This window comes from Apodemus sylvaticus, chromosome 17 (genome assembly GCF_947179515.1).
Source record: "Apodemus sylvaticus chromosome 17, mApoSyl1.1, whole genome shotgun sequence".
NCBI classification, from domain to species: Eukaryota; Metazoa; Chordata; class Mammalia; order Rodentia; family Muridae; genus Apodemus; species Apodemus sylvaticus.
Window position 1 is genome coordinate 64,591,250 of NC_067488.1, and position 26,677 is coordinate 64,617,926.

The 26,677-nt window shown below is 45.2% G+C and overlaps 1 protein-coding gene across 3 annotated transcripts in view; it reads left to right on the forward strand.

Annotated features, from left to right (window-relative positions):
* Positions 1 to 26,677, forward strand: part of Ano6 (anoctamin 6) — a 176,534-nt gene that overhangs the window by 113,225 nt on the left and 36,632 nt on the right. For all 3 annotated transcript variants that reach the window (XM_052160235.1, XM_052160236.1, XM_052160237.1), the window contains 7 exons: positions 264 to 329; positions 1,165 to 1,449; positions 1,680 to 1,793; positions 3,778 to 3,893; positions 7,441 to 7,575; positions 15,577 to 15,682; positions 19,802 to 19,862. In XM_052160235.1, the coding sequence (XP_052016195.1) occupies positions 264 to 329; positions 1,165 to 1,449; positions 1,680 to 1,793; positions 3,778 to 3,893; positions 7,441 to 7,575; positions 15,577 to 15,682; positions 19,802 to 19,862 (883 nt within the window). The remainder of the gene's footprint in view (positions 1 to 263; positions 330 to 1,164; positions 1,450 to 1,679; positions 1,794 to 3,777; positions 3,894 to 7,440; positions 7,576 to 15,576; positions 15,683 to 19,801; positions 19,863 to 26,677) is intronic.

Genomic DNA, 26,677 nt, shown 5'->3' on the forward strand with positions numbered 1-26,677 from the left:
AATTTTTTTTGTTTTTTGTTTTTTTGAGACAGGGTTTCTCTGTATAGCCCTGGCTGTCCCAGAACTTACTGTGTAGACCAAGCTGGCCTCAAATTCAGAAATCCACCTGCCTCTGCCTCCCAAGTGCTGGGATTAAAGGTGTGCACCACCACTGCCTGGTAGTCTTTTAAGAAAACAGTTTGTTTAACAGTTTTAAGAAAACAATTAGTCTTTTCTGCTAAGCCTGGTGGACTACCTAACATGCCTTCCGTTTCTTTTGTCAGAGGAAAAGACAAGCGTACGAATCTAACCTCATCTGCCACGGCCTGCAGCTGGAAGCTACAAGATCTGTAAGTGTTGGTTTCTTAGAAACCGCTGCTAACCACTGTGCCTGGGATTTATGCATCCCCTGGAATTGGGGGAGGGGCGTGGCACTGGTCGGTTGGAGTGGGAAGGGAGATAAACAAAGCCTGTACCACAGGACAGTGAGATGGCTCAGTGGGCAAAGAACCCTCCACGAAATCCTGATGGCCCGAGATCAGTTCCAGGGTTGTGTGGTGGAAATGAGTGCTGGCCACTGAGAGCCATCCTCTGACTTCCACACGTGTGGCCCTTTAATACAGAGACTGTATATCTATAGCAGCAAGTATAATCCCTTGACATCAGTGGCCATATTGCACAGTGGATAGATATGAATTAAGCAGCCCATTTCCAGGTTTAGAATTTCCTTTCATTCATGTAACACTGCCATGAATATTCTAGTGCTGTTATTCCAGGTCACTGACTTAGATTGTGTGCTGACAGATATATGCCTTGCTTTTCTCGCCTAAAATATCACTAGTTTGAGTCTTGGGGGATGGCTCGGCACTTAGGAGCATTTGCTGCTCCTGTGGAGGTCCAGCGTTCAGTTCCCAGCACATCGGCCTGTAGTGCTAGCTCTGAGGGTTCTGGCACACACTCTCTGGCTGCTACATGTGTGTGCACATACATAATGGGCATGTACAAGTGCTCATACATGACACATGCTCACAGATAAGACTTAAGAATAAATATTTAAAAAAATTGCTAGTCATATGTTTCTTATCTCAAACTAAAGATTTACCTTTAAGTGTATGTTTATATATAGACAGGGGGGGCAGAAACAGGGGTGAAAATTGTTGTTTGGCTTCTGTTTTTCCTTTGTAGGTTTCCGATGACAAGCTTGTGTTTGTGAAAGTGCACGCGCCCTGGGAGGTGCTGTGCACCTACGCTGAGATCATGCACATCAAACTCCCGCTAAAGCCAAATGACCTGAAAACCCGCTCTGCCTTCGGTACCCTCAACTGGTTCACCAAGGTCCTCCGGGTGAACGAGAGCGTCATCAAGCCAGAGCAGGAGTTTTTCACTGCCCCGTTTGAGAAGAGCCGGATGAATGATTTCTATATCCTCGACAGAGATTCCTTCTTCAACCCTGCCACCAGAAGCCGCATTGTACGTCTAAACCGAATATGGTTTCTGTTTTGCCCTGACTTGAAACCTGCTGTTGAATGATTAGTCGCTTGGTTGTTGTTGCGGTTTTGTTTTTAGAAACGGAAACCTACTACTATTAGCAGTACTGGTATGATTTCAGTGCCGATGGTTTTCTGCTGTAGTAATAAACAATGGTCGCGTGGGCTGGTTCTACTGTAAAAAACACATAGTCTGTTTTGAAATCTCCTTAGGTTTATTTCATCCTCTCTCGAGTCAAATACCAAGTAATGAACAACGTTAACAAATTTGGGATTAATAGACTGGTCAGCTCTGGAATCTACAAAGCAGCGTTCCCTCTGCATGATGTAAGTCAAATGACAAAACCGAATATGTCCGTGAGTACTCCGGGCAAACGGGGATGGACTAGACTTCAAGAGAGTTGCAGAGAGCCTTCACTAATGGAGCCCAGGGGTGGAGACAGTGCTGGGTTTTAAGGACTAGGGAGAACGAACAGTTCCCTGCTGTGAGTAACATAGCAAGAACACAGATCATCCGGGGCAGCACTCACTCTGTGTCGGAAAGTAAAGGCCCGCTCTTTCTCTCCCCAGCTAGATGCCCTTGGGACACGTATGCTCCCTCTGCTCCCTCACATTCTTATCAGTAAAGGTTACTACCTCAGGGACTTGGGAGAGTCAGTGAAATTTATAAAACTGTTAGTTCCTGTCATATAAGTGATAGCTAGCTTAATAATTACACACAGATGTCATTACCATAAAAAAGCAGGGTTGTCTGTTTGTTTGTTTGTAAGGAAAACATGTTAGAAATTCTCATTTGACATTTCTGTAAATAGACTTTTCCCCCCTTTGAAATACTATTTCTGGGCTGTATCGTGACTTTTCAAATGGGGCTTATAGGGGTTGATGTCACAGTGACAAAACACCATACTACTGACACTAAGGAAGGACTGTTCAAAGGGTATAGTGGCCCATCGGATTCAGGGGTATTTATAAAGCTGCCAGTATATCTCTAATGGACTGAATCTTTTAAATATGATCACTCCAGCCCTTCAGTACCAGGTATATGTGAGGCCATTATATATCTAAAAGTGTTTACTGTATCCTGTCATTGAATTATGCTAAATACTACATCAATCCCTTTGCTACTTGCTGCACTTACTTTCGATCTGTCTAAGTCTCTGCAACCAAAGAAAACAAACACTTTGTCTGATCATCGCTACTTTGTCTTCTGTACTTTGGGGGCAGGAGACAGACTTGAAGTGCACAATGTATCCAAACAAAACCAGAACATCAAACAATTGCTTGATTCACATAGATAAGCAGACAGGGAGAGGCAGGGGCAAGATGGCAAGGACTGAGCCTCCTGGGAGACCCAGAGGCCACCAAGCCTGACGCTTTGTTCTATTTTTGTGCCCCAACAAAATTAGCAGTGGAAACGTATGAACCCCAGGGACCGTTGCATATTGTTCTCTGGTTGTTAGCATGGGGCACCACTGTCCTAGAATGCTTAGTTGACATTTGTCCATGTTCCAGTCTTCCCTATCTCTAAGTCTGTAGTAATCCTGTGGAGTAAGTAGGAGGTAAACAAGATAAGGGCTCTCACCAAGGATGGGTTTTGTGATTCTATGGTTCTGTGCATGAACAGGAAAATGGGTCAGACAGAAAAAGTGGGGGCTTGGATTCAAACAGAGGCAGGAAGCGCTCTAGTTTCTTGGGTAACAAGATTCAGTCTCTGCTACTTATTTTCTATTTATCAATACAGTCTCTCTGCTACTTATTTTCTATGTATTGATACAGTCTCTGCTACTTATTTTCTATATATCGATACAATCTCTACTACTTATTTTCTATCTATCATCAATATAGCTGCTGGACTGACAGACGATGAAGCAGTAGCTTTAGCAGTGGCCTGCCACTCACCAGCCTGTGTTCTGTCTCTCCACCATCCCAGGCAAGGCAGGATAGGCTTTTATACAGATGTTCCCTGATTGTGAGGACCCATGACCTTAAGTGGTCCAGTTTCTCCCTGTCTAGCACAGCTTCACTCCAGGACATCAGCATCCTCAGGGCTCCTACCACCTCCCTGCCTTGCTCTCTAGGAGTGACAGCTGTTAGTATCACTATCCAATCATCCATTGCTATCTAAATTCCCAAATAACCTCCAAGGGCAACAGTCATCACCCCATTTTAGAATCACTAAATATTAAATGGCATGTCTGTGCTTTCTGGCGGAGGGGTGGGCAGTTCCCTCAATGGCCGTTAGTGCCCTATTTAACAGATATGTAAACTGAGGACCATGATGCTCATTTCTTTCTTTCTTTCTGCTTCTCAGTGCAAATTCAACTATGAGTCTGAGGACCCCAGCTGTCCTAGCGAGCGTTACCTCCTATTCAGGGAATGGGCTCACCCTCGGAGTATATACAAGAAACAGCCCTTGGATCTTATCAGGTGAGCAGGAGAGAGTAGTCCACCGGGAAGCACTCCGAGATGCCCTATGGTGTGTGCAGGACAGCTTTCACACACCATTGCCAGCCAGAGGGCCTCACTCAGCTTCGTGGTACCCGCAGGCTTCTCATCCTAGGGGTTCTTATGTACCCACAGTAGATGGATCATAACTTACGTGCCTCAGTGTCTGCTCTTAAATCAGGGCTGAAACCTGCCCTGGATTTGATCCCTGGTACCAGTCCCTTCTTACTCTGCAGGTCCAACAGTCTCACTTGTCTCACAGCCTAATTTGACAGTCATAGATTGGTCTTTCAGGCATGGCCAGCTTCACCCCGAGTCATCTCATGGTCACACCCTCTCCACCCCAACATGACTTAGGTGGGCAGAGAGTATCAGTGTGGCCCCACCATGAATGGAAAGACTCCCTTCACTCCCAGGAACTGCCCAGGGGTTAGCGGTTACCCATCAGGGAGTTAGAATTCTTTATTGCACAGGAGTGAGTGTTAACTCATCATGTGCTGTCCGGTGTTATTTCATTACCTCACAGGAAATCATGAATACGTGAGGTCTGTCTCTTGGGACATTTCCTATTAGAAGCTGGGAGTTTGGATGCTGTGGTGTTGAAGCATGCCTCTGTCCTGTGCGTTTGCTGTAGTGACATCATCGCTGTCCAATGCCTTGACCTGCTTGGCGCAGGGATATTGGACATGCAGCATCGTGTGCTCCCACTGGCATGGTTTCCTGTTTCCTCTGCCTTTGTGAAGGTGAAGGGCTTGAGTGGTCCAGGTTCTCATTGGTCAGCATAGCCTCGAGTCAGGACATCAGCATCCTCAGGGCTCCCACCACCTCTCTCCCTGCCTTGCTCCCTAGCAGTGACAGCCGCTAGCATCACTATCCAAGCATCCATTGCAATCTATATTCCCAAACAACCTCCAAGGGCAATATAGTGATCACATTAAAAATCGTTTGTTAGATTAATTATCTCATAAAGACTTCTTTAATTATTTTACCTGGTCATCTATAGTCCTGCCTCATTTAATATTATCTGGATTATTCTCACACAGGTGTACTTCTGTGATCTCGGATTGCCCTGTAGATAAAATCGTAGTATGTGGATGTAGACATGTAGACAGTTTCCCTGGGCATTCATGAGGAACTGGTTTCCGGAGCTCTGAGAATAGGAGACCTGTTTAAGTCCCTTACATAAAAAGCCCATGCCTTTCATCCCGAGTACCTTAAATCATTTTTCAATCACTTGTAATCCCTAGGGTGGTGTAAATGACAATGGGTTCTCTGATGTGCCATGTAAGGAGTAGCAGGAAGAAAAGTCCCCATGTACAAGGCAGCTGAAGTCTGTCCCCAGTGTCTTCAGGCTAGACTGGGTGTGGTCAGCATGGTATAGCCATGGATTTCCCTAGTGTTTCAGTTAGCAGTTCACTGATCCCTGAGTGTAGAACCCATAGGTGAAGGGCTGACTATATTTGAGGTTTTCATCAAAACAGAAAATAAAATTTCTGTCTTATTTTAATTTTTTAGATTTATTTACTTGTTTTTTATATAAGTACACTGTTACTGTCTTCAGACATACCAGAAGAGGGCATCGGATTCCATTACAGATGGTTGTGAGCCACCATGTGGTTGCTGGGAATTGAACTTAGAACCTCTGGAAGAGCAGTTGGTGCGCTTACCCACTGAGCCATCTCTCCAGTCCGTTTCTGTTTTATTAATGACCTTTCATAGGAAACCAGTTGTGTAGACTACATAGCAGTAGGTTTAATGGGTTCTTCTTTTAAGTAAACCAAATGCATTTGCTAACTGCTCTGCCCCATCCTACCAGTTTCTGTTCTTTGCTTTACCAGTAACCCCCTGAGCACTCAGGTTGATGACCTTAGTCTACAGTTCCATGGGATCATCAAAAGGGGGAAATTTGACCAGGCAGTGGTGGCTCATGCCTTTAATCCCAGAACTCAGAAAGTAGAGGCAGGCAGATCTCTGTGAGTTCAAGGCTAGTGTGGTCTATATCATGAGTTCTAGGATAGCCAGCACTACATAGTGAGAGACCCTGTCTCAGAAACAAGGAGAAGGGGATTCTTTCGGTAAAGTGACCCAAGGAAACTAAAATAGCCCTTTAGCATCACTTAAGCTCTTTTGAAGCATAACCAGAATATGTTATACAGACCAAAATGGCCCATACCCTTGACAGGGTCTTTTCTCCAGGCACCATCCCAAGCTTGCTATTTTCTGGCTAAGAGCCAGACACCAAGCCCCTGTCATATGAAGGTGTCATCCTATGTTCCTCTCATGTCCTAACTCCTCTCCATGTGGGCCCTAGCCTTCCTTTGCAGCCTGTGGCGCTGGGCTGACCTCTGTCCTGTGATCTGGTCTAGCCTCGTGGGGATCTAGGCTATGCTTCCCTCTGGGTTCCCCACTAGATGAGTGTCTTAGGGTTTTACTGCTGTAAACAGACACCATGACCAAGGCAAGTCTTATAAAAGACAACATTTAATCGGAGCTGACTCACAGGTTCAGAGGTTCAGTCCACTATCATCAAGGTGGGAGCCTGGCAGCTTCCAGACAGGCATGGTGCAGGAGGAGCTGAGAGTTCTACATCTTCATCTGAAGGCTGCTAGAAGACTGGCTTCCAGGCCGCTAGGGTGAGGGTCTTAAGCCCACACCCACAGCGACACACCTACTCCAACAAGGCCACACCTTCTAATAGTGCCACTCCCTGGGCCAAGCATATACAAACCATCACAATGAGGCTCAAGGAGTCTGGCTCAGCTCCATACTAAACCTGAAGACCCATATACATCTCCAAGCCTGGAAACACTTGAGTCCACAGACCAATACAGAAACAAGAGCGACTCATAGAAACCCACATCGCAGCGCTGCTTGGGCCTCCCCCACCACTTGGGCAGGAACATTTTCCTGCATCTTGTCCATCTTATTACCTATGGTCAGAAAGAGGGCAATGCTTTGTGAGAGAGATGACCTTCACAGAACGACCCCTACTTTCCTACTGGTATTTAGTGCACCATAGGTGTATAGGTATGTTTGTGTAGAGAGAAGCCGTGGTTTGGATGTGGGGTGACACCATATGGGGTGACACATGTACCCTGTACTTGGGAAGACACCCGTGTTGCTATGTGTTAAGTTTGGGTTTTACATTGCACTTCTTGCATTTTTCTCCAAGTGCTCAATAGCGGCTAGCGGAATGGACCGAAGACTTCCGCATAATGAAGGGTCTTTCAGAGTCCATACTGTGGTGCTCATCTTCACAGAGAGCAGGGGATCCTGTCTACACCATCTGCAATGTTTTTTCCTTTCTTGCTTTTAAATTCACTCTGCTTCTGCTCCCTTAACATTCTCTCTGTTCCATAGTTAAACTCAGGCTCTGGTGTGGCAGTGAGCATGCTGTGAGGGTGAAGGAATCGGGCTTTTATGTGAAAAGCCTCCCTTACTTAAAAACCAGAATCCACACTAGCACGAAGCTGCAGTGATAAGCCTCTAAAAATACCTCCTTTTTTTTTCTCTCTCTCTCTCTCTCCAGGAAGTATTACGGAGAGAAGATTGGAATCTACTTTGCTTGGCTGGGCTATTACACACAGATGCTCCTCCTAGCAGCTGTGGTGGGCGTGGCCTGCTTCCTCTATGGATATCTTGATCAGGATAACTGCACTTGGAGGTAATCTCACTTTAACCTTTGTCACCACAGTAATTAGTGTTTCCAGGGTTTTAGACTATCTGCACAAAGAAGAACTCATTGCCAACATACATTGCATGATCTCTCCCCTTTGTTCTGGGAATAGTAACGAAGGAAATGGAAAACATTTTTCTCAGATAATCTAACACAGCCTCTGACAGGAGAATTATTTCTAGGGTACACACATACACACACATACACATTCCAACATTTTAAGAATGAAAATCTATAAAAAAAAAAAAAAAGAAAGAAAGAAAGAAAGGAAGGAAGGACTGAAGAAGATAAGGTTGCCCTTGACCGTCCAACTTCTAAGGAATGCTTCACACAGCTTTGCAGACCTGGGCCAATGAAAGCTTGGAATTCTTAGGGTCCTGCTGAGAAAGCTGGCGATTTTTCTGTGTTTCAAAATGACGAGTTGCGTGATGGGAAACTCAAGTGGCCAGTTGTGGTTCTGTTGTCTCACGTCTACAGAATTATCCCCTATGTTGTCGGAAGGAGATAACTAAGAGCCTGACAACCCGCTTGTGCTTGGTACTGGGGTTCAAATGCCAGCTGCCTCTTAGGGTCCTGGTTCTCAACCTGTGGGTCGCGACCCCATTGGGGGTGTCAAATAACTTTTTCACAGGGTTCATTTAAGACCATCAGAAGACATAGATATTTACATGATGATTCATTACTAGCAAAATTACGGTTATGTGGTAGCAATAAAAATAATTTTATGGCTAGGGGTGCACCACAACATGAGAAACAGTATTAAAGGGTCAGTGCACTAGGAAAGTTGAGACCCACTGCTCTAAGGGGGGCGGTCACTGGGTGCTGGGGAACACTGGATTTTGAGGTGCTGTTGGTGTTCTCTGTTGTCTTCTGGTGGACTAGCTTCTGTCCAGGTGTAACAGGCGGATGATGGTCAATAGGCTTCAGTGCTGATATGATGACGTTTTTCGAGTCCTGAGCACAGAGACTGTCTCTGAGACTGGATGGTTGTCAGCCTGATATATAGGCATGTTGCCTGTTCCACTGACAGGCTGCAGACCCCATGTGCCCAAGATGGCTGTGTTGGAAGTCTTCTCTGTCTCTCTTTGTGAAAAAGAATCTGCAACTAAGGTCTGAACGTTGCTGCCTTGTCTCTCTGTGTGTCTTCCACTCCTTCATTGGGCTAATGTTCCACTCCCACTGGGCATCCCAGAATAGGTCTTCAGAATGAGCAGGCTTCACTTTTGTAAGGTCCATTTGTATATGCATATCTGGATGCACTGGATGGTGTTAGTAGTGGTGGCAGGGTGTGTGTGTGTGTGTGTGTGTGTGTGTGTGTGTGTGTGTGTGTGTGTGTTGTATAGGTTGGATGTTGGCTGTGGTGCATTCACATGAATATAGGAGCCCCTAGAAGCCAGAGCAGAACTTGTATCTTCCTCTCTTGCTGTCAGTCATCTTGAGACAGTATCCCTTGCTGACCCTGAAGTTCACCTTTTCTTAAACTAGCTTGCCACTCAGCTTCCAGGGTCCTGCTGTCTCTGTTCTCTAATAGTGGAGTAGAGTTATCTGCAGCCATATTTTGATATTAAGTGGGTCCTGGAAGCCAGACTTGGCAGTGTTGTCCACATGGTGCTGGCTTCAGCGGCTAAAAGATGAGACAAAGAGGATGGCCTCGTCCTCCACAGTTTCAGAAAGCCGCCGAAGCACAGGCAGAGTGAGGCTAAGCAGTCTTTGCATGAAGGCCCTTAGAATTCATTTAGGGAAACTGGGAAAGTGAAGCCTGGTTACAGTGGAGACCCCATGAGGTCGAAGACGCCAGAGCCATGAGATATCTGCCAGGAAGAGCTGCATGCAGCAAGTGGAACTATGGGATTTGTAGTTTTCCCTGCTGGGTCCCAGTCTTTCTTCTGTCCATTATTTCTTCACTGTGCCCCTATGCCTCTCTCTTCAGATGGGAATGTACAATCGGTGCCATTCTAGGTTAAAAGTGTGTGATATGCTTTTTGATTCTTTGGGGAAGGTGCAAGTAAAGAGATCTCCTTAGTTCTCAAAAGAAACATTGAGCTAAGGACTTGAAAATTTTTGTAAAGGCTATGGGGACTTTTGAGATTGGATTAAATATGTTCTGCCGTATGATATGGCCGTAACTCTATGGAGGCCAAGGAGTGGAACGTGGTGGTTTGAATGAGCAATGTTTCCTATTGGCTCAGGCATAAACACGGTGTCCCCAGTTGGTGGCATTGCTGCGGAGGTTTAGGAAGGGTGGTCTTGCTGGAGGGAGAACAGCCCTGGGATGGGCTGAGAGTTTATGAGAGTCTTACCTCACTTCCAGTTTGCTCCCTCTGCATCATGCTTAAGGTTGAGATGTGATCTCTCAGCCTCTGAATCCTGCCACGTGCAGACATGCCTCTTTGCCATAACGAACACTTAACTCTCTGGAACTGTAAGCCAAATTAAACTCTTCTATAAGCTACCATGGTCATGGTAGTTACCACAGCAACAGAAAAGTAACCAAAACAACCCCAAAAGAAACAAGTGCCCATTAGCAGTGATCTCCTGAGTGCCTGTTTCCACAGGCTCTAGAAAGCACTAATCTACTTTGGTTTCTATTATGGATATTGTATAAGTCAAGTTAAGTAGTGCGTAGTCTATCATGGTTACATGCCCTTCCGTGATTACGTGGCCTTTCATTATTGCTTTCTACTGCTCAATGCTGTCATGAGGTTCCTTGTTGAAGTATTTATTGATACCCCAGTTCCTTTTGGTACCAAATGACATCCCATTGCAAGGGTATGCTGCATTCCCAGTCTGTACAGGAACTGATGGATGCTGGGGCTCTTAGGAATATTTATGTCAACCGAGAACATTTAACTGACATGTTGTCATGGGGATATATGGTTTCATATCCCTTGAGGATACACTAAAGAGTGGGGTGTCTGGGCTGTATATAATGTCTCTGTGAGATGCTATCAAAGTACTATCCAGATGACTGCTCGTCTACATTCCCATCAGTCACCTGTCAGGGACTCCAGATTCTCCAGGCACCAGTGAGTACTTTTCTTGGTTTTGTTTTTATGTTTTGGAATTGGCTGTGATGGTTTGTATATGCTTGGCCCAGAGAGCGGTACTATTAGGAGGTGTGACCCTGTTGAGTAGGTGTGTCACTATGGACGTGGGCTTTAAGACCCTCATCCGAGCTGCCTGGAAGCCAGTGTTCCACTAGCAGCCTTCAGATGAAGATGTAGAACTTTCAGCTCTGCCTGCACCATGCCTGCCTAGATGCCATGTTTCCACCTTGATATTAATGGTGAACTTCTGAAGCTGTAAGCCAGCCCCAATTAAATGTTGTCCTTTATAAGACTTGACTTGATCATGGTGTCCGTTCAGCAGTAAAACTCTAATGACCATCTCATTCTATGCAAGTGGTCTATCGTGGCTGTTGTGGTCTTCTCCAACATAGACTGGTGTTGATCCTCTTCTCTGGGTTCAAAATCATTGGTGTGACTTTAGAGAAAAATCTCTCGAATCTTCTGCCTATAACTGTAACTTGGGATTAATGGTTCTTTACATAGCCAGCATAGAAGACCCTTATTAGATCCCATCTTCATCTGTTTCAGATGATATCACAACAGACAGGGGAGTTTGTAAACAATGAGCTTATTTCTCACAGTTCTGCATGTTAGGAGCTCAAGATCAGGATGGGAATTTGGTGTCTCTTGGGGGCTGGTCAGAGTCTAGAAGGAGCCAGTGTTGTATCCCGCCTGGTCTGAGAGTCCAGAGGTTGGTTGGTTGGTTTTTAACTTACATGAGTTCCTCCTTTATTCTTGATGCCTGGCGTTGCAGGTGTAGAGTCTGGGTGAGCAGCTCGCTTTTATGACTTAGCAAACATTATCCCACTCTTTCTGGACTCTGGGTTTCCGACAAGGAATCATGTTTTCTCTGGTGAGCTTTCTGGGTGGCCAGTCATGTGTCCTCATCCACATTCTTCTGTAGGGCTCTCTCCTTATCCTTGGAGTATGGCATTCCTAGGTTTGAATCTCTTTGAGTGTATCCTTCTAGGATCTTGCCAAATTTCTCAGATGTAAAGATTAAAGTTTTCTGTACTGGCTGGTTTTATGTGTCAACTTGACACAGGCTGGAGTTATCACAGAGACAGGAGCTTCAGTTGGGGAAGTGCCTCCATGAGATCCAGCTGTGGGGCATTTTCTCAATTAGTGATCAAGGGGGGAGGGCCCCTTGTGGGTAGTGCCATCCCTGGGCTGGCTCTTGGGTTCTATAAGAGAGCAGACTGAGCAAGCCAGGGGAAGTAAGCCAGTAAGAAACATCCCTCCATGGCCTCTGCATCAGCTCCTGCTTCCTGACCTGCTTGAGTTCCAGTACTGACCTCCTTTAGTGATGAACTGCAACGTGGAAGTGTAAGCTCAATAAACCCTTTCCTCCCCAACTTGCTTCTTGGTCATGATGTTTGTGCAGGAATAGAAACCCTGACTAAGACACTTTCATTAAAATTTGGAGGTTGGGCTCATCCTTCATTGGTTCCTTCCGACCTTTCTTCCCTTTATGTGATTCGCCCAGTGCATGTGCTGATGTGTCTGATAGAGTTCCCTGGTATTTGAAGTTGGATTTTCAGGTGCTTTCTATTCCTTTTTATTTCCATTTCTCAGACTGTATGGTCTTTACTTTTTTTAAAAGATATATTTATTATATAAGTACACTGTAGCTGTTTTTCAGACACACCAGAAGAAAGTATCAATCAGTCAATCAGATCCTATTAGAGGTGGTTGTGAGCCACCATGTGGTTGCTGGGAATTGAACTCAGGACCTCTAGAAGAGCAGTCAGTGCTCTTAACCACTGAGCCATCTCTCCAGCCCGCCCCGCCCCCAATAGTATAGTCTTAAGAGATACATTAAGTTTCTTGTCTGCAGAGGAGAGCCTTTCATGACTTTCTCATTGATGTAACAGTGCTTTGCTTCAATTTCTTGTCAGTTCTCATTGGTGTACTGCTTTCGCCATTCAGTGAGACTCGGTCACTTCTTTGCTTTAATGCCGTAGGTGTGATTTCCTTTCGTTCTCAGCACATATTTGCTTACTCGGGTCTCTGGTGTGCCTGTGACTTGTGCATTGAGAATTTGACATTTTAAGTATTACACTGTAAGAGCCATGGGAATCAGATTTTCCCTCTGGGCTTATCGCTACTTCTTATTGCAATTCCTCTGCCTTCCTTGTTCCTTTCCTGGACTGATTCTGTGGTCTGTGTTCCCTGCCTTGTATGGGCACTGAAGTCTGGGTTGCAGTAGATCATTACATACCAGTTAGACTACGGTGATTCCACGAATGCTGGGTCCTGTCCTTTCTCCACGCCGTGTGTATTGGGAATGTGTCTGACACTCCAACAATCGTCAGCTCTCCTAAGGCTCCCCTTCTGGCCATGGCAGAACCCCAAGGTCAGCCTCCAGGATCTTTCAGGCCTGTCCAGGCATATGCACTCTTATCTAGAACATATGCATGAGCCTCCTGCATCTCACAGCTATCTTACAGGTTTGGTGACTGTGGATACGCCTTCCCTAGTTCTTCCTTTAAAGGCTTTGGGTTTGTATCTATGCTTATCATTGTCTCAAGAAGCTACTATGTCAAGTGGTTCCTAAAGATTCTTGAAGCAGACAGAAGGGGGACGGGACTTCTTCATAGTTAAGAACTCTAGGTATGAGGTAAGAAAGTGACAACTGTCATGATGAAGCTTCTCTGGGGAGCTGCTGGCCTGGTCCAGCACTGGCATGCCTGGAGAGAGGTCCCTAACGCAGCTGTAGACACTGTCTGCCCCATTCAACAGCTCTGAGGCCACACTTGTGCATAGTGGCTGGAAGGCTGCAAGGTTTTAAGGCTGTCATGGGCCTGGGGAGATGAGCAGGTTCCAGTTCAATGGTCTAGTTAAAAGGTTCCAGAGCTGTATTCTTCACAGATTGGCCAGCCCTTAACACACACACACACACACTAGGGGAGTTCCCTAGGTAACTGTAAGCATTTACTTTCAGAGTTCAGAAAAGGGTGAGTCTGAACATTTTGTCACTGTTCTTATTGGTTTTATGAATGAGTAGGTTTTGTTAGGGCCGACGTGGCCATCTCAGATGTGCTTCCCACACCTATTTGCAAGGTCACAGGACCAACCGTCATGCCGTCTGTCTGCCATTCCCGCAGTGTCCATCTGAAATGGCATCACCTCTAAGAGCCGTCTGCAACCCCTTATCTATTTTCATTAAAACGTGAATCTATTTGGTAACTTCCTCTGTGGTTTTCGTTTCCATGGTGACAGCATTTCTCCTTACCCTGAGATTGTTGAGATACTCTTTTGTTGTCATATTTCTCTTTAAAATATTTCTTTTATTTTCAATGTCGTGTGCGTGTTGAAGGTTCCCCACCCCTCATCCCCCAACCCCTGCCACAAGAGCCAGAAAAGGTAGCAGGTCCCCTGGTGCTAGAGTTACAGGCAGTGGTGAGCTGCTCTCCGTAGGTACTGGGATCCGAACTCAGGTCCTCTGCAAGAGCAGTATGTTCTCTTAACTGTGAAGCCCAGCTCTCCAACCCCGTCTGCTTCTTTTCCATATTCTGTAGTTGTCATTCTTGTTTTCAAATAGAGTTGATTTTTATGTGGCACAATGGGGCTTATTTAAGTTCATGTTTTTCCATGTATCATGAATTGAGCTGACTGTTCCTATCTGCCTAATTCGGGGGTCAGATCTTGGGATATTGGTAGAAACCTTTGCGTGTTTCCTTTTGTGCTACTGTTGTTGGTTTAGGCTCTGTCACCTCTGTCTAATTAGCAACTCGTCTGGTCTGAACTTTGGGTCTTCCATGAGATTTGTAGAGCAATAGAAAATGATGCAGCATGAACCCTGATTTCCCCTGCGCCCTGCTACCAAACAATCCTGAAACCATAGTGAAGATCTTCCTTACTATATATGACCAAGTTTTGCATTTTTTCATAATAAATCTTAATACATCTTTGATTAGATTCATTCCCAGACACTATATTTGTTAAGCTACTGAAAAAAATAGTATTTAAAAATATGTTATTTCCCAATTGTTTCAAGTGGATAAGGAGAAAAATCTCATTTTATTTCCCTGTGTATACTTCATATATTGATTTTGTGTCCACAAACTTACTAAATATGCTCTTATTATCTCTAGGCTCAAGGCTAGACCTAAATGCTACAACAAATACTAGGATCTGTGCGGGGTAGCGGTGGGGTCTTAAGTTGCTTCTGCTGAGACTCATAGAAACAGACATAGTAATGTGATTCCTATGTCAAAAAAAGAGCGGATAGGTTCCTGGCTGATGTGCGGAGACAGCTGTGATCTCTGAGAAGATGTGGTTTCCCTCTTCCCAGTGTTCACAGCCTTACCTCACTGGACTTTCTGTACTTCACAGACCTCCAAAAGAAGCAGTTAGGAGGAGGACCCTTTCTCATATCCCTGAGTTAAGAGTAGGTTTGGGCATTGTATGATACCCTCAAAGAATTAATAAAAGATATTATCTTAAAATATGAGAAGCTGGAGAGATGACTGTGTGGTTGAGAGTACTGACTGCTCTTCCTGGAGACCTAGATTTCATTCCCTGCACCCCCTGACCCCCGCAACCCCCAGCATGTTGGCTTATACATCTTATAACGTCAGCCCCAGGAGGATCCAGTGTGAGGGCTTCTGTGCACATGGTGCACGGACATAAATGCTAGCAAAATACCCACACAGATAAATAAAAATAAAGGTTTAAAATGTTTTAAATATGTAACAAACAATTTTTAAACCGAGGATGTCAGTCATGGACTAGTCTTTATGCGTTTGTAGTTTCTCTGTGGCAAGCCTTCATCAGATTAATGGCCATCTCCTGCCATCCTGATGCACAGGTTTTGGTTTTGTTGCTTGTCATAGATGGACTTGGATTTTATTATGTTGATAGAACATGAAAGCCATTTGTTAAGATTTCTCCGTTGTTCTGTTTGTTTTTTCTTTAGCAAAGAGGTCTGTGATCCTGACATTGGTGGCCAAATCCTGATGTGCCCCCAGTGTGACAAGCTGTGTCCATTCTGGAGGCTGAATATCACCTGTGAATCTTCTAAGGTAACTTTCAGGATTCTAGATGTTTGCAGAAAACAGTCACTGAAGCAGAGCATGCAAATTATTCTCTCTCTCTGAGGAATTTAAAAAGGACTTTTGTAAATAAGCTTTCCCCCAATGCTGGAAGGTAGTGTACGGTGCACATGTTCATTCTGCATCTACAGATTATAACTTGAGAGTGACCACTTCTCAGAAGTCTGAGGGGAAGGATGTGTGGGTTTGAACCTCACCTGAGTAACTCAAGTTAATCCAAATGGAAGTTCTGAAATCAGCTTATTGTGAGTAGAGTGTTTGTTTTCTTGAGGCTGGAGTTTGCCCTTCCGTTGAGCTGTAGCCTCAGCCATACGTGTACCATTGCAAGTGGTTGTCTTAATTCAAGTGAGTAAAAGCCTAAAATGCATGCTTGTAGATTTGTACTTACAAAACCTGCAGTTTGTATAGTTTGTGTTTTCTGCTTTCAACTTTTGCAGAGTTGAAAATTCCAACTATACACTTGGAATTTTAAAGACTCTCCTGCTCATATTTAGACTGTATCTGTTAATATAGAGGGAAGGTTTTGTATTTTAGTGATAAAAGATGCTTGTTTCAAAACATCCTCATGAAGTACAGGTGACGCCCCAAATACTGGCTGTTGGGGTGAGCTCTTGAGACCTAGGAAACTTGGGTGAGGCCTTGAGACAGGAGGGAGTGTGCCGAGAAGCTGTGAGCCTTGACAGACATCTTGAGTTCTGAGGTCCTCAACATTTCAACCTTTAAAGTGGGAATGATTCTGCCTACATCAAGGTGCTTTTTCTCAGGAGGTAGGAAAACAGCCTGGCCTGTCATGAAGGAGTGCTGGTCTTTGATGTGAATCTTGTCCTGCCGTGGGAGACAAGGAATCATCGTGTGGTCCCGGAACAGTGTGCTGGAGTATTGATTTCTTTTTGAACTTTATTTTAGGCTTATTTGAGTACACTGTTGTTATCTAGGACATTAAATCCCATTATAGATTGATCTCCAGCCCTAGAGTACTGATTTTTATACGTTAATAGTGTGTGTGTGTGTGTGTGTGTGTGTGTGTGTGTGTATGTATACAAGCAAGTGTTAAAGTAAGAGAAGAAATTTGTGGAGTTGTTTCTCTCTTTCCACCTTTTCTCAGGGTTCCACATCACAGGCTGGTGTGGAAAAGCCTCTTTACCTGCTGAGCCATTTTGAGGATAAATACTCTTCAGTGTTCTTATTTTCATCACATCACCTCTGACACACAGCACCTGTGATGTGGGTAGAATCATTCTCCCGCTTTACAGTTTGGAACACTGAGGCCCTGAGAGACTAAGCAGTCTGTTAGGCTCACACAGCTAGGAACTGGCAAGGACAGGACCTAGAGCAGATCCATGCTGCCCACCATGCCGCGTTCCTCACGGACTGGTGATACTTTGCACACAACCCTGAAATCCAGATTTGTGTTTGAAAACTTGTCCCACTACTAGTTATGATGATTGTGGCACATTGTCAGCCTAATCAATTTCTATACTTAACTAAGATTAAAAGGGATTTAACTGCCTGCCCCTTGAATCAAGACGGTGCCCAGACTGGACTAGAAGGTTGCACTGATTATACAGAGTCAAGGGAGCTGCTGGCCAATGGTTTTGGACTGATAAATTACAGGCAGTTGTTAGTGTATTTCCGGAGGCTCTGCACCTAAGGAGGGGCCATGCACCCATGAAACCACAGTGGAAGGTCCTTCTGGAGACTCCTTTACTCCTCCCTCCCCTCCCAACTCACGCTTTCATTCCTTCCGCTCCACCTACCCTACCTTAGCTGGGGACTTTCAAGTGTCTGTCATTGTTGGGGAGAGGTCTTTGGTTCTGTCGTGTTTCCTCAAGAATTTCTTTAATCTTGTGGGAGCCATTTACAAAGTGAAGGACACAAAGACAAGAACAGAGAGAAGGGGGCGGGGCAAGGATGAAAGGGGCAGGGCAAGGATGAAAGGGGCAGGGCAAGGATGAGAGGGGTGGGGCAAGGATGAGAGGGGTGGGGCAAGGATGAAAGGGGCAGGGCAAGGATGAAAGGAACAGGAAGGATGAGAGGGGTGGGGCAAAAAAGATGTTTCTGATCTCTTCCATCATTAATACATTGATTCACTTACTAATTTCTGCCTCTCTCCTGAAGAGATGTTCACTCATTTAAGTGACTCCAACAAAATACCAACTTGGGACAGCTCTTAACATAGTATCTGGACCACTGTGCCAGCTGCCAATCAAGATAAGCTAGGTTTCTAAGCAAGCATGCACCTTACCATCTCCCTACTGCTTCCGCAGGGCTCTCTCGGACAAAGCAGAAAGGCCAGATGTCTCCTTAGTAGCGTGGCAGCGTTATCTCTGTCTAATCCTGCCCTGGGCTACCGGCACATCCCTCACTGGGAAGGAGGCTGTTGGCATGGCTTGTATCAATCCAAAATGGGAGTTACCCTGGACAGGATCTTGAGGAAGGAGATTACACACTTGTGAATATTTTTCACAGCACTTTGTGTGCAATTATTTGCAGTAAATGGTTGAAGGACATCTCAGAGCAATGGGTCCCAAAAGGCGAAGAGAAAAGATACAGAAAGCATCATTTGTGGGACATCCAGGCATAACAAGTACATCTTCCTTCACTTAGAGATTTGTTTTTAAAAGAGGGATTGTCTCCTGAAACCATTTAGAATCATGCTGTTTGGTTAAGGTCCACATGGATGACGGAGGCACTTGTGTTGGCTTTGGAAACCGGGAGGATAAGAAAACAACTAGATACATAGCTTCTAATGAAAACAACCAAACGATTGTGCATACGTGATAATTACACAGCTTTGAATATAAAAGGCAACTGAAAAAGAAATGGAAGGCAGAGTACACTTCCCACTTAGAAACATCTTTGAGTGTCACCACTGTAGAAGTCCCCTGTCCACCTGGATCCTCTTTGTGCACCCCTCCCCCACTTTATTCTTCTCATAGCCTCTTGTAAAATAGGCAGAACACATGACTCCCACTTTGCCATTAGCTTTGTGAGTCTTTTCTTAAGGAAGTTTTTATGTACTCACTAATGAAAAATTGGTACCTGTGATGATTTGTATATGCTTGGCCCAGGGAGTGGCACTATTTGAAGGTGTGGCCTTGTTGGAGTAGGTGTGTCACTCTGAATGTGGGCTTTAAGATCTTCATCATAGCTGCCTGGAAGTTAGTCTTCCACTAGCAGCCTTCACATGAAGATGTAGAACTCTCAGCTCTGCCTGCACCAGGCCTGCCCAGATGATGCCATGCTCCCGCCTTGATGATAATGGACTGAACCTCTGAACCTGTAAGCCGGGCCCAATGAAATGTTGTCCTTATAAGACTTGCCTTGGTCATGGTGTCTGTTCACAGCAGTAAATCCTAACTATGGCAGAAGTCAATTAGATTTTTTCCCCAGCCAGTCATAAAGGAACTAGGCTATATGTCCATCACCAAAGAGGTGGGGTTTGGCAGCGGTGGTAGCGCCACCCCAGTGAGAGAGAGATCCTTCCTGATGGTTGCACCAATGCCATCAGGAAGCACCTGCACTGCCTGGATCCCACTGAGAACTCGTATCATCACTTACAGATGCAAAGCTGTCCTGGGGTCCACAGAAGCAGAAGGCTTCTGGAGGACAGCCATTGATATATAAACCCAGCTTTGATATTTTTTTTCTTTAATAAGGAAAAGAGTCTTTCTGGAATTTATCCTCTGTGGGGACTGAGACAATGATAAGAGGCAAACCATAAAGTTACTTAGAGGGCACTGGGTCCTTAGAGCCATTCCTCGCACCCTCCCACTCACTCTGACAGCTCATAAAAGAGGCTTTAACGGCCTGCAATCTTCGCAGATGTGTCTAGTCCTAGTCCTTTATCGCCGTGTGGGAAGATTCCACTGGAAAATGTACTCAAGGCTCAGACGGCAAAAGCTGTTTGCTTTTAAAATGTGAGAAATTCCATCTGTGGGTAGGTTATACGTGTGGTGATTGTCAAACCAGCACCAGGCTCAGCAGCGAACACTGCAGGCTGCGGAGTGTACGAAGAGTTACGTATTTGCTGAGTTCTGGTGAGTGAGGAGCTGATCTATTGATGCGTCACTGTTCTGTTTTTTACAGAAATTGTGCATCTTTGACAGTTTTGGAACCCTGATCTTTGCTGTATTTATGGGAGTGTGGGGTAAGTTGCTTTCAGTTTTCTCTCAGTTTGATGGTTGTCCGTGCAATTTCATGAATTAAATTCATCTACATTTAGGACCATGTCCTGGCTGAGCCTCCACTTCTCCAGAGCTTCATTGGTAGTTGTCATTAGATTTTACTGTATGAAAATTTACCTCAAAAAGTCATGACTTCAACCACACATGGTTTCATTCTATTTTGTTGTTTTGGTTTTCGTCCCCTCTCTCAATTCCCTGAGTCACACATGGCTTGATCTCCATTGCCTTCTCTGTGAGTGGGTGGGTGAGAGAGGCGGGTGATCTAGCAGCAAGAAGCCTGGCTTGGTCGGTGGGGTCCCAAATGGCCTCACCCTCAAAGGGTCTAGCCTAGGACTCTTCATGGGTCTTCAGAGATATGGAAGGAAGCAAAGGACCACAAACCTCAATGTGCTTGGCATTAAAATTATTATTGACATTTATTCCGGGAGAATTTCATACAATTAAATATGGCCATACCCACCCCCTGCTTCCGCTTTCAAGTTGCTCTCAGATCCTTCTCAATAAATCTTCCTCTCAACTTCATCCTCCTTTTTTCTGAAACAACTCACTAAGTCCAGTTGGTGCTTGGCCAGCTACTGGAGCATGGGCGACCTAGCTCTGGCCACCCCTCCAAAGAAGAATGAGTCTCCTTCCCCAAGCAGCTACTGAATGCCAGCAGCTCCTCGGTTAGAGGTGGGGTTTTGTGAGCTCACCCCTGGTCTATGTTGTAATTTGGGCTGGCTTATCCATGCAGGTAACCATGGATACTGAGTCTGTGAGTACAGCAGCCATGCCTTGTCCAGAAGATAATATTTCATGGCACTCTTCCCTGTCCTCTGGCCATTAAATCCCTCCTTCTTCTCCTCCTTCCCCCACCCCTCCCCTCTCCTCTCCCTCTGTTGTGCAATGTGATCTGAACATTGTGGCAGGGGTCTGATAAGAGATGTCCCATTTATGGCTGGACGTTCATGGTTACTTATTCTCAGAAGTGTCTTTACTGACGTCAAGAGCATCCTAGAACTATGGGTTTAAATTCAATGCTTAGAAGACAGCTTGGCTGCATAACCATTTAGCAAAGTCACAGCATCAGGTCTCACCTTAGGGCCTATGACCTCCTCAGCCGTGGGCTCTTGGCTCTGTTTAGAGCACCAGGCCTGACTTCTGTCCTGTGAAGCAGACCCCAAATCCAATCAGAAAACAATTGGCTACCCTATAAAAAAAAAGTCATGCCATGACTGCACCCTGGGTACCCACTTGCTAGGCAAAGCCTACCCACAAGTGCAACAGCAACACTGGATCTATGACTGCACTCTTTGCTAATGTCCTGGCAGCTGCAGCAAATCAGCATCCAAGCCTGAGTCACGAGGGGATGGAGTGGAGGAGATGACCCAGGGGTGTGAGTCACTGGAAGCCATCACTGTTTCGGTATCCATTGTCCCAAACGCTCTGAACCAGAAGTGTCTCAGATCTCAAGAGTCAGGAATACTCATCCTTACACTGCAGTAACCCCTACAGTTGGGATTCACCCTGGGGCAGGGGCAGGGGGGAGGGGAGCAGCAGGAGACCGTCCGTGAGCTTGCTTTTTTTTTTTTTATACTTCTATAGGATCGAAAAGCTTTTAAATATATTTCACTGTGGTAATAATAGCCAGTCCTCTGTAATAAATAGAAAAGATGTGATCTTAATGTGTAAGTTCTGCATAGAAACTGCATGCTGTTCGTCCTTTTTAATCTGGGTAGCATCAGTAATGTAGTGAGGAAAGCATTTTATTTAAAAGTAGATATCTGAGTGTTTGATTGGTGTAAATACTCTAACATAGAGGGAAAATTCCCATCTTCAAGGATACATACATTTCATTTCCAGCTGTGTTATGTAGGTTGAGATCAGCAGTGTCAGGTCGAGGGAACGTGTAGGGAAGAAACAGATTTATGCTTCTCAGCCTCAAAGGCAAGTCATTAGTCTGTGCACAGAAGTGGGGATGGGTGGTCCTTGCAGGGCAGGTGGCTCTACTTGGGTCACCAAATGGTATGTTATACCCTTAAGAGATACCCATGTGCTGGGTGGTATAAAGAGAATATCTTATGTCTGTATGGATGCGGTACCTGTCAGTGATACATCTGATCACCTGTGACATAGACAGGAAATAGAAGGTGGGACATCCAGGAGGCAGAAAGAATTCTGGGACAGAGCAGGCAGAAGATTGGCCTGAGAAGATGTGACAAGACGGGGGCAGGGTCCTTGAGCACGGGTACCTAGCCACGTGGCAGAATGTAGGTTAATTAGGTTGTTTTAGTTATGATGTAGTCAGAGTAGAGCCTAGCTAGATGGCCAAGGTCTCTGTAAATATGTTTTGAATACGAGTCTTTATTTCTGGTGGGATCATGGGACTCGGAGTAAGAACTGGACCTAACTAACGTCTACAGGATGGTGGTAGCCCATGCCTTTGAACCCAGCACTCAGGAAGCAGAGGCAGGTGGATCAGATCTCTGAGTTCTCCGAGTTCAAGGCCAGCCTCGTCTTCAGAACGAGTTCCAGGACAGCCCAGGCTACATAGAGAAACCTTGTCTTGAAAGGCAGTAAATAAATAAATAAACAAACAAACAAACAAATAAGCCAACCTCAGAGAGAGACAGATAGAGAGAGGAGACCCATGGATACTGTTCGGTGACAGCGAAACCTAAGGTGACCCCACTTACCCAGTAAGAGGCCCTGTCATTCAGACACTTGGCATGTTTTACTGGAAACCACACTCTGGGAGGTACTTGGCCCAGAAGCACAGAGCAGGCAGGGGGTGCAGCTCAGTGGGGGATTGGGGGACACTTGTCTAGCTTCCTTGACCTGAGTGAGGCTCTAGCTCAGATTCATGCATTAGGATCCTTGGTGTTTCCCTCCACTGTTGTAACTCCATCCTCCTCCCCCAGCAGTGGCCGGGGAGCTATGCGCCCTGCTCAGCACTCTTAATGTTGCGGGAGCCACAGCTTGTGATCTCTGCAGCTCTAAAGGAAGACATTTTAAGTAAAGGAAAAATATATTAATTTTGATGCAGGAGGGACAAAGCTCAAATTTCCTAAGTTTCCTCTCTCTGATGGTTAACTGCTAACCCTGGTTGTAGAACCATCATGCCTCAGGCTGCCTGGCCAGTCCTGTCTGACTTTAGGGTGCAGAAAGCGTCTCTGCACTGCTTGTAGCGTTGTACGTACGTCTTTAAGGATACGTGTCTGACGAACTCTCTAAGTGCTCTACGGCAGTTTCCTCATTATTTCTGCCTTCTGAGGACCGCTGCTGTGAACCTCATTACAGAAAGTCTGAAACTGCAGAGTCGAGGCGGCGGGAGGCTCTGAAGTCATTGCTAACCGCTGCCAATCCTGTGGCATCTCCTCCTGCACAGGGGCTCTGGCAGTAATTCTCAGTTCTCTAGAATCGGTAAACATTGAGGGTGGAAAACCGTTTATAATCCTATATAGTACTAATCCCATATGCACCTAGAAATAGTCCTCGTTTAGGCTGCACCAGCCTGGGAGATTTGGGGGATTCATGGGATCCTTAACACAAGCTGTGGTTAAAACAAAGATTCTGAAAGCATCCCAACCTCATTTCTCCTTCCCTGACTACCTGGCTTAGACACGTGGTCGTACAATACCATTTTTCAATGATCACATTTAAGGGGAAGTTTTTAAACAAGATATAGTGCTTTCTGGGAAACCACCAGGTTCCAGGATCCGAAAGATCCAAAGAATCAGAAAGCTCAGCACCCACACTTGGGAATCTGGACGCTGTTGCTGGGCCAGAGACCCTCCCTATGCTCTCTCCTGTTTCCATTTCGGGGACAGACAGCCATGGAGAATGAGCATTTTAAAAATCATTTCTAGTGCCCCAGTTCAAGAGAGAGTCTGGGTGAGAAAGGTGGAATGGGGTGAGAAAGCTAATTTACCTTATAAGTAACGACATCTGAAGAGTTTTAATACATCCCAGACTCATTACAGGGTCTGAACACATCCTCCTATTGGAGTTATGTGTTGTCCTTTTATATTACAGAATGTAACACTATACCGCTCTCAACAATTTTTTTGTGTGTGTTTGGGCATCTTTACACAATACATACTTTCTTTAGCTACAATGTTATCATAATTAAGACAAGATCCATGCAACACCTCCTCATCTCCTATTATGTTGGTGGGTACCGGCAGTTTTAACTGCTTCTAGTTGACCAGAGCAGTGGTTCTCAACTTTTCTAATGCTGAAATCCTGCAATACAGTTCCTCATGATGTGGTGGCCCTCAACCATAACGTTATTTAATTGCTACTTTATAACTATAATTTTGCTACTGTTAGGAATTGTAATGCAACTATCTGATATGCAACCCCTGTAAAAGTGTCATCCCGCCCCCTTGGGCTGTAACCTCCAGGTTGAGAACCTCTGGCCTAAAGCCTCCTGGTGTGTGGTTCACCTGGGTACTGAAGTACAGCCCCAGGCAATGGAGCCTGGCTTGCTGTATTGCAGAGACACAGACTGAAAGATATAGACTAGCAGTTCCTGCCATTTGGGACACACTGCATATGAGTAACACTGATAACAACCAGGCATACACCACACACTGGATAGCTGCACCCCATAGAGTTCTTGGCTGTGAATAAAAATGAAGAATCCCCCTCCATTCTTGTAACCCTTGGGACTTACCTTCAAGGTTGACAATCTAACAACTCTGTTTTCTCCCTGGTCACTTGCTTACTTCAGATCCAGTCACTTCCAGCCCAAGAAGTCAGCAGCTTCCAACCCTTCATGTCAGGGAGTAGGGTTGAGTGGCTGATGCGTTCTCCTTAGGAGTTGGTTAGCATTGTTTGTACTACTTTTTGAGAGAAAACACCTACTGGTGGAGTTGTTTCATAGATTCTGTGTACGTATCGTGATTTTAAAAATTATTTTATTTTTACAAGTACTTTTTATTTTATGTGCACTGGTGTTTTTTGCCTGCATGTATTACTGTGTGAGGGTGTCAGATACCCCTGGAACTGGAGTTACAGCCAATCATGAACTGCCATGTGGGTGCTAGGAATTGAACCCAGGTCCTTTGGAAGAGCGGCCAGTGCTCTTAACCACAGAGCCATCTCTCCAACCCCCTTGTCATGATTTTAAAAGTGAGAAAAATGACAAGTGACCCATGGCCACACAGACAGGAAGTGACAAGCACAAAATAAGAGGTCTGCAGGAAGCCTGGCTTTTCTTAGGCCTCAATCTGTGACAGATACAGTATAAGCCATGCACGGTGGCCTGCACCTTTAATCCCAGCACTTGGGAGGCAGAGGCAGGTGGATTTCTGTGAGGTTCAGGCCCACCAGGTCCACATAGTGATTTTGAGGACAGCCAGGGCTACATAGAGAAACCCTGTCTCCAAAAAACAAAACAAAACAAAAAAGCCCTACAACGACAAAAGTGTGCATTAAGAAATTTGCAGCAAAGTTTTTTAAAAGGCAGAAATGTTTGATTTCGTTGACTTCATTATATTTGGATGTGTTTATGTTTTGTTTAGGATTCAGAAAAGTGAGACTGGGTAAAAAAAACACCTTCTCTTAGCACCGATGGGACTCTGTCCAAGACCTGTCCTATTCCAGGACACAAAGCAGGTCTCCACAAACCTATGAAGATTGGAATAACTGTAGAAAAGACGTGGGCCGGAGCCCCGGCTCGGCAGTTAGGTTACTGTTCTCACGCCGGGTCCATGCAGAGCTCCCATCCCCGGTTAAAACCTCACAGCTGTTTGCAGATGCAGCGCCAGGGGACCCAACACCCCAGGCCTCCACAGGCACCTGCACACACAGTTTTAAAAAGAATGGAAATAAATTTAAAAACCGAAAAAGATAGACTCTTGAAAATCAAACAATACATTTCTGAATGATTCATGAACGGGTCACTGAGGAAATCAAGAAATAACTCAAAAAAGTTCCTACACTCAAGTGAAAATTAAAACACAATCGACTGAAACCTCTTCAGTACGATGAAAACGGTCGTCAGGACATTTATAGTTACAAGTACATACATTAAAAAATAAGAGAGGCCGCAAATAAGTAGTTTAAGGTACCTTAGGAAAACAAAAAAAGAGAAGCTCTCAAGTCAGTAGGTAGAAATAAATTAACTAAATGAGAATAGAAATCAATAGATTGGGGAGAAACACACACACACACACACACAAACAAACAAACAAACAAACAAAACTCAATGAAGCAAAGCAGTGACCCAGGCTGACTGACAGTATTAGCTGGGAGCTCCAAGATGATTGGTTCCTTGAGCTGAGGTTGGAGAGTACCCAGTTTCTGGCACATTCCCTTCAGTGTATTCAATCAGTGCATTTTTAAAGTTGCAATTGTATGTCTGCAAACAAGACATTCCTGCCCCTCCATGACAGTGACATTGTAGGCATGGCAGACCATAAGCCTAGAAGCAAATGTAATGTAGATCAGGCTGACATGCATGCTGCATGTGTTGAAGAGGTGTGGGGGGGGGGCAAGTTACCTCATCTCCTCTTAGGCAGGTTCAAAGACACTGAAGGCCTGAATGTTTTCTCAATGGAACCCGCATTCTTCCCTTAGTGGGTGAACTGATTCTAACTCCTGGGCCATTTCTGTCAGTAACTTGTTGGTGAAATAGTCAACGCAAGCAAGACTGGGAACTGGATGCTTGAGCCTTTCCCTCGTCCTCACCCTTGGAAAGTGTTGAGTTTGTGCTCTTTCTCCAACATCCCAGCCTTTCCTCCAAGCTCCAGGCTTCCCACTCTGCCCTGCAGGTCCAACTCTCAGCCCTGAC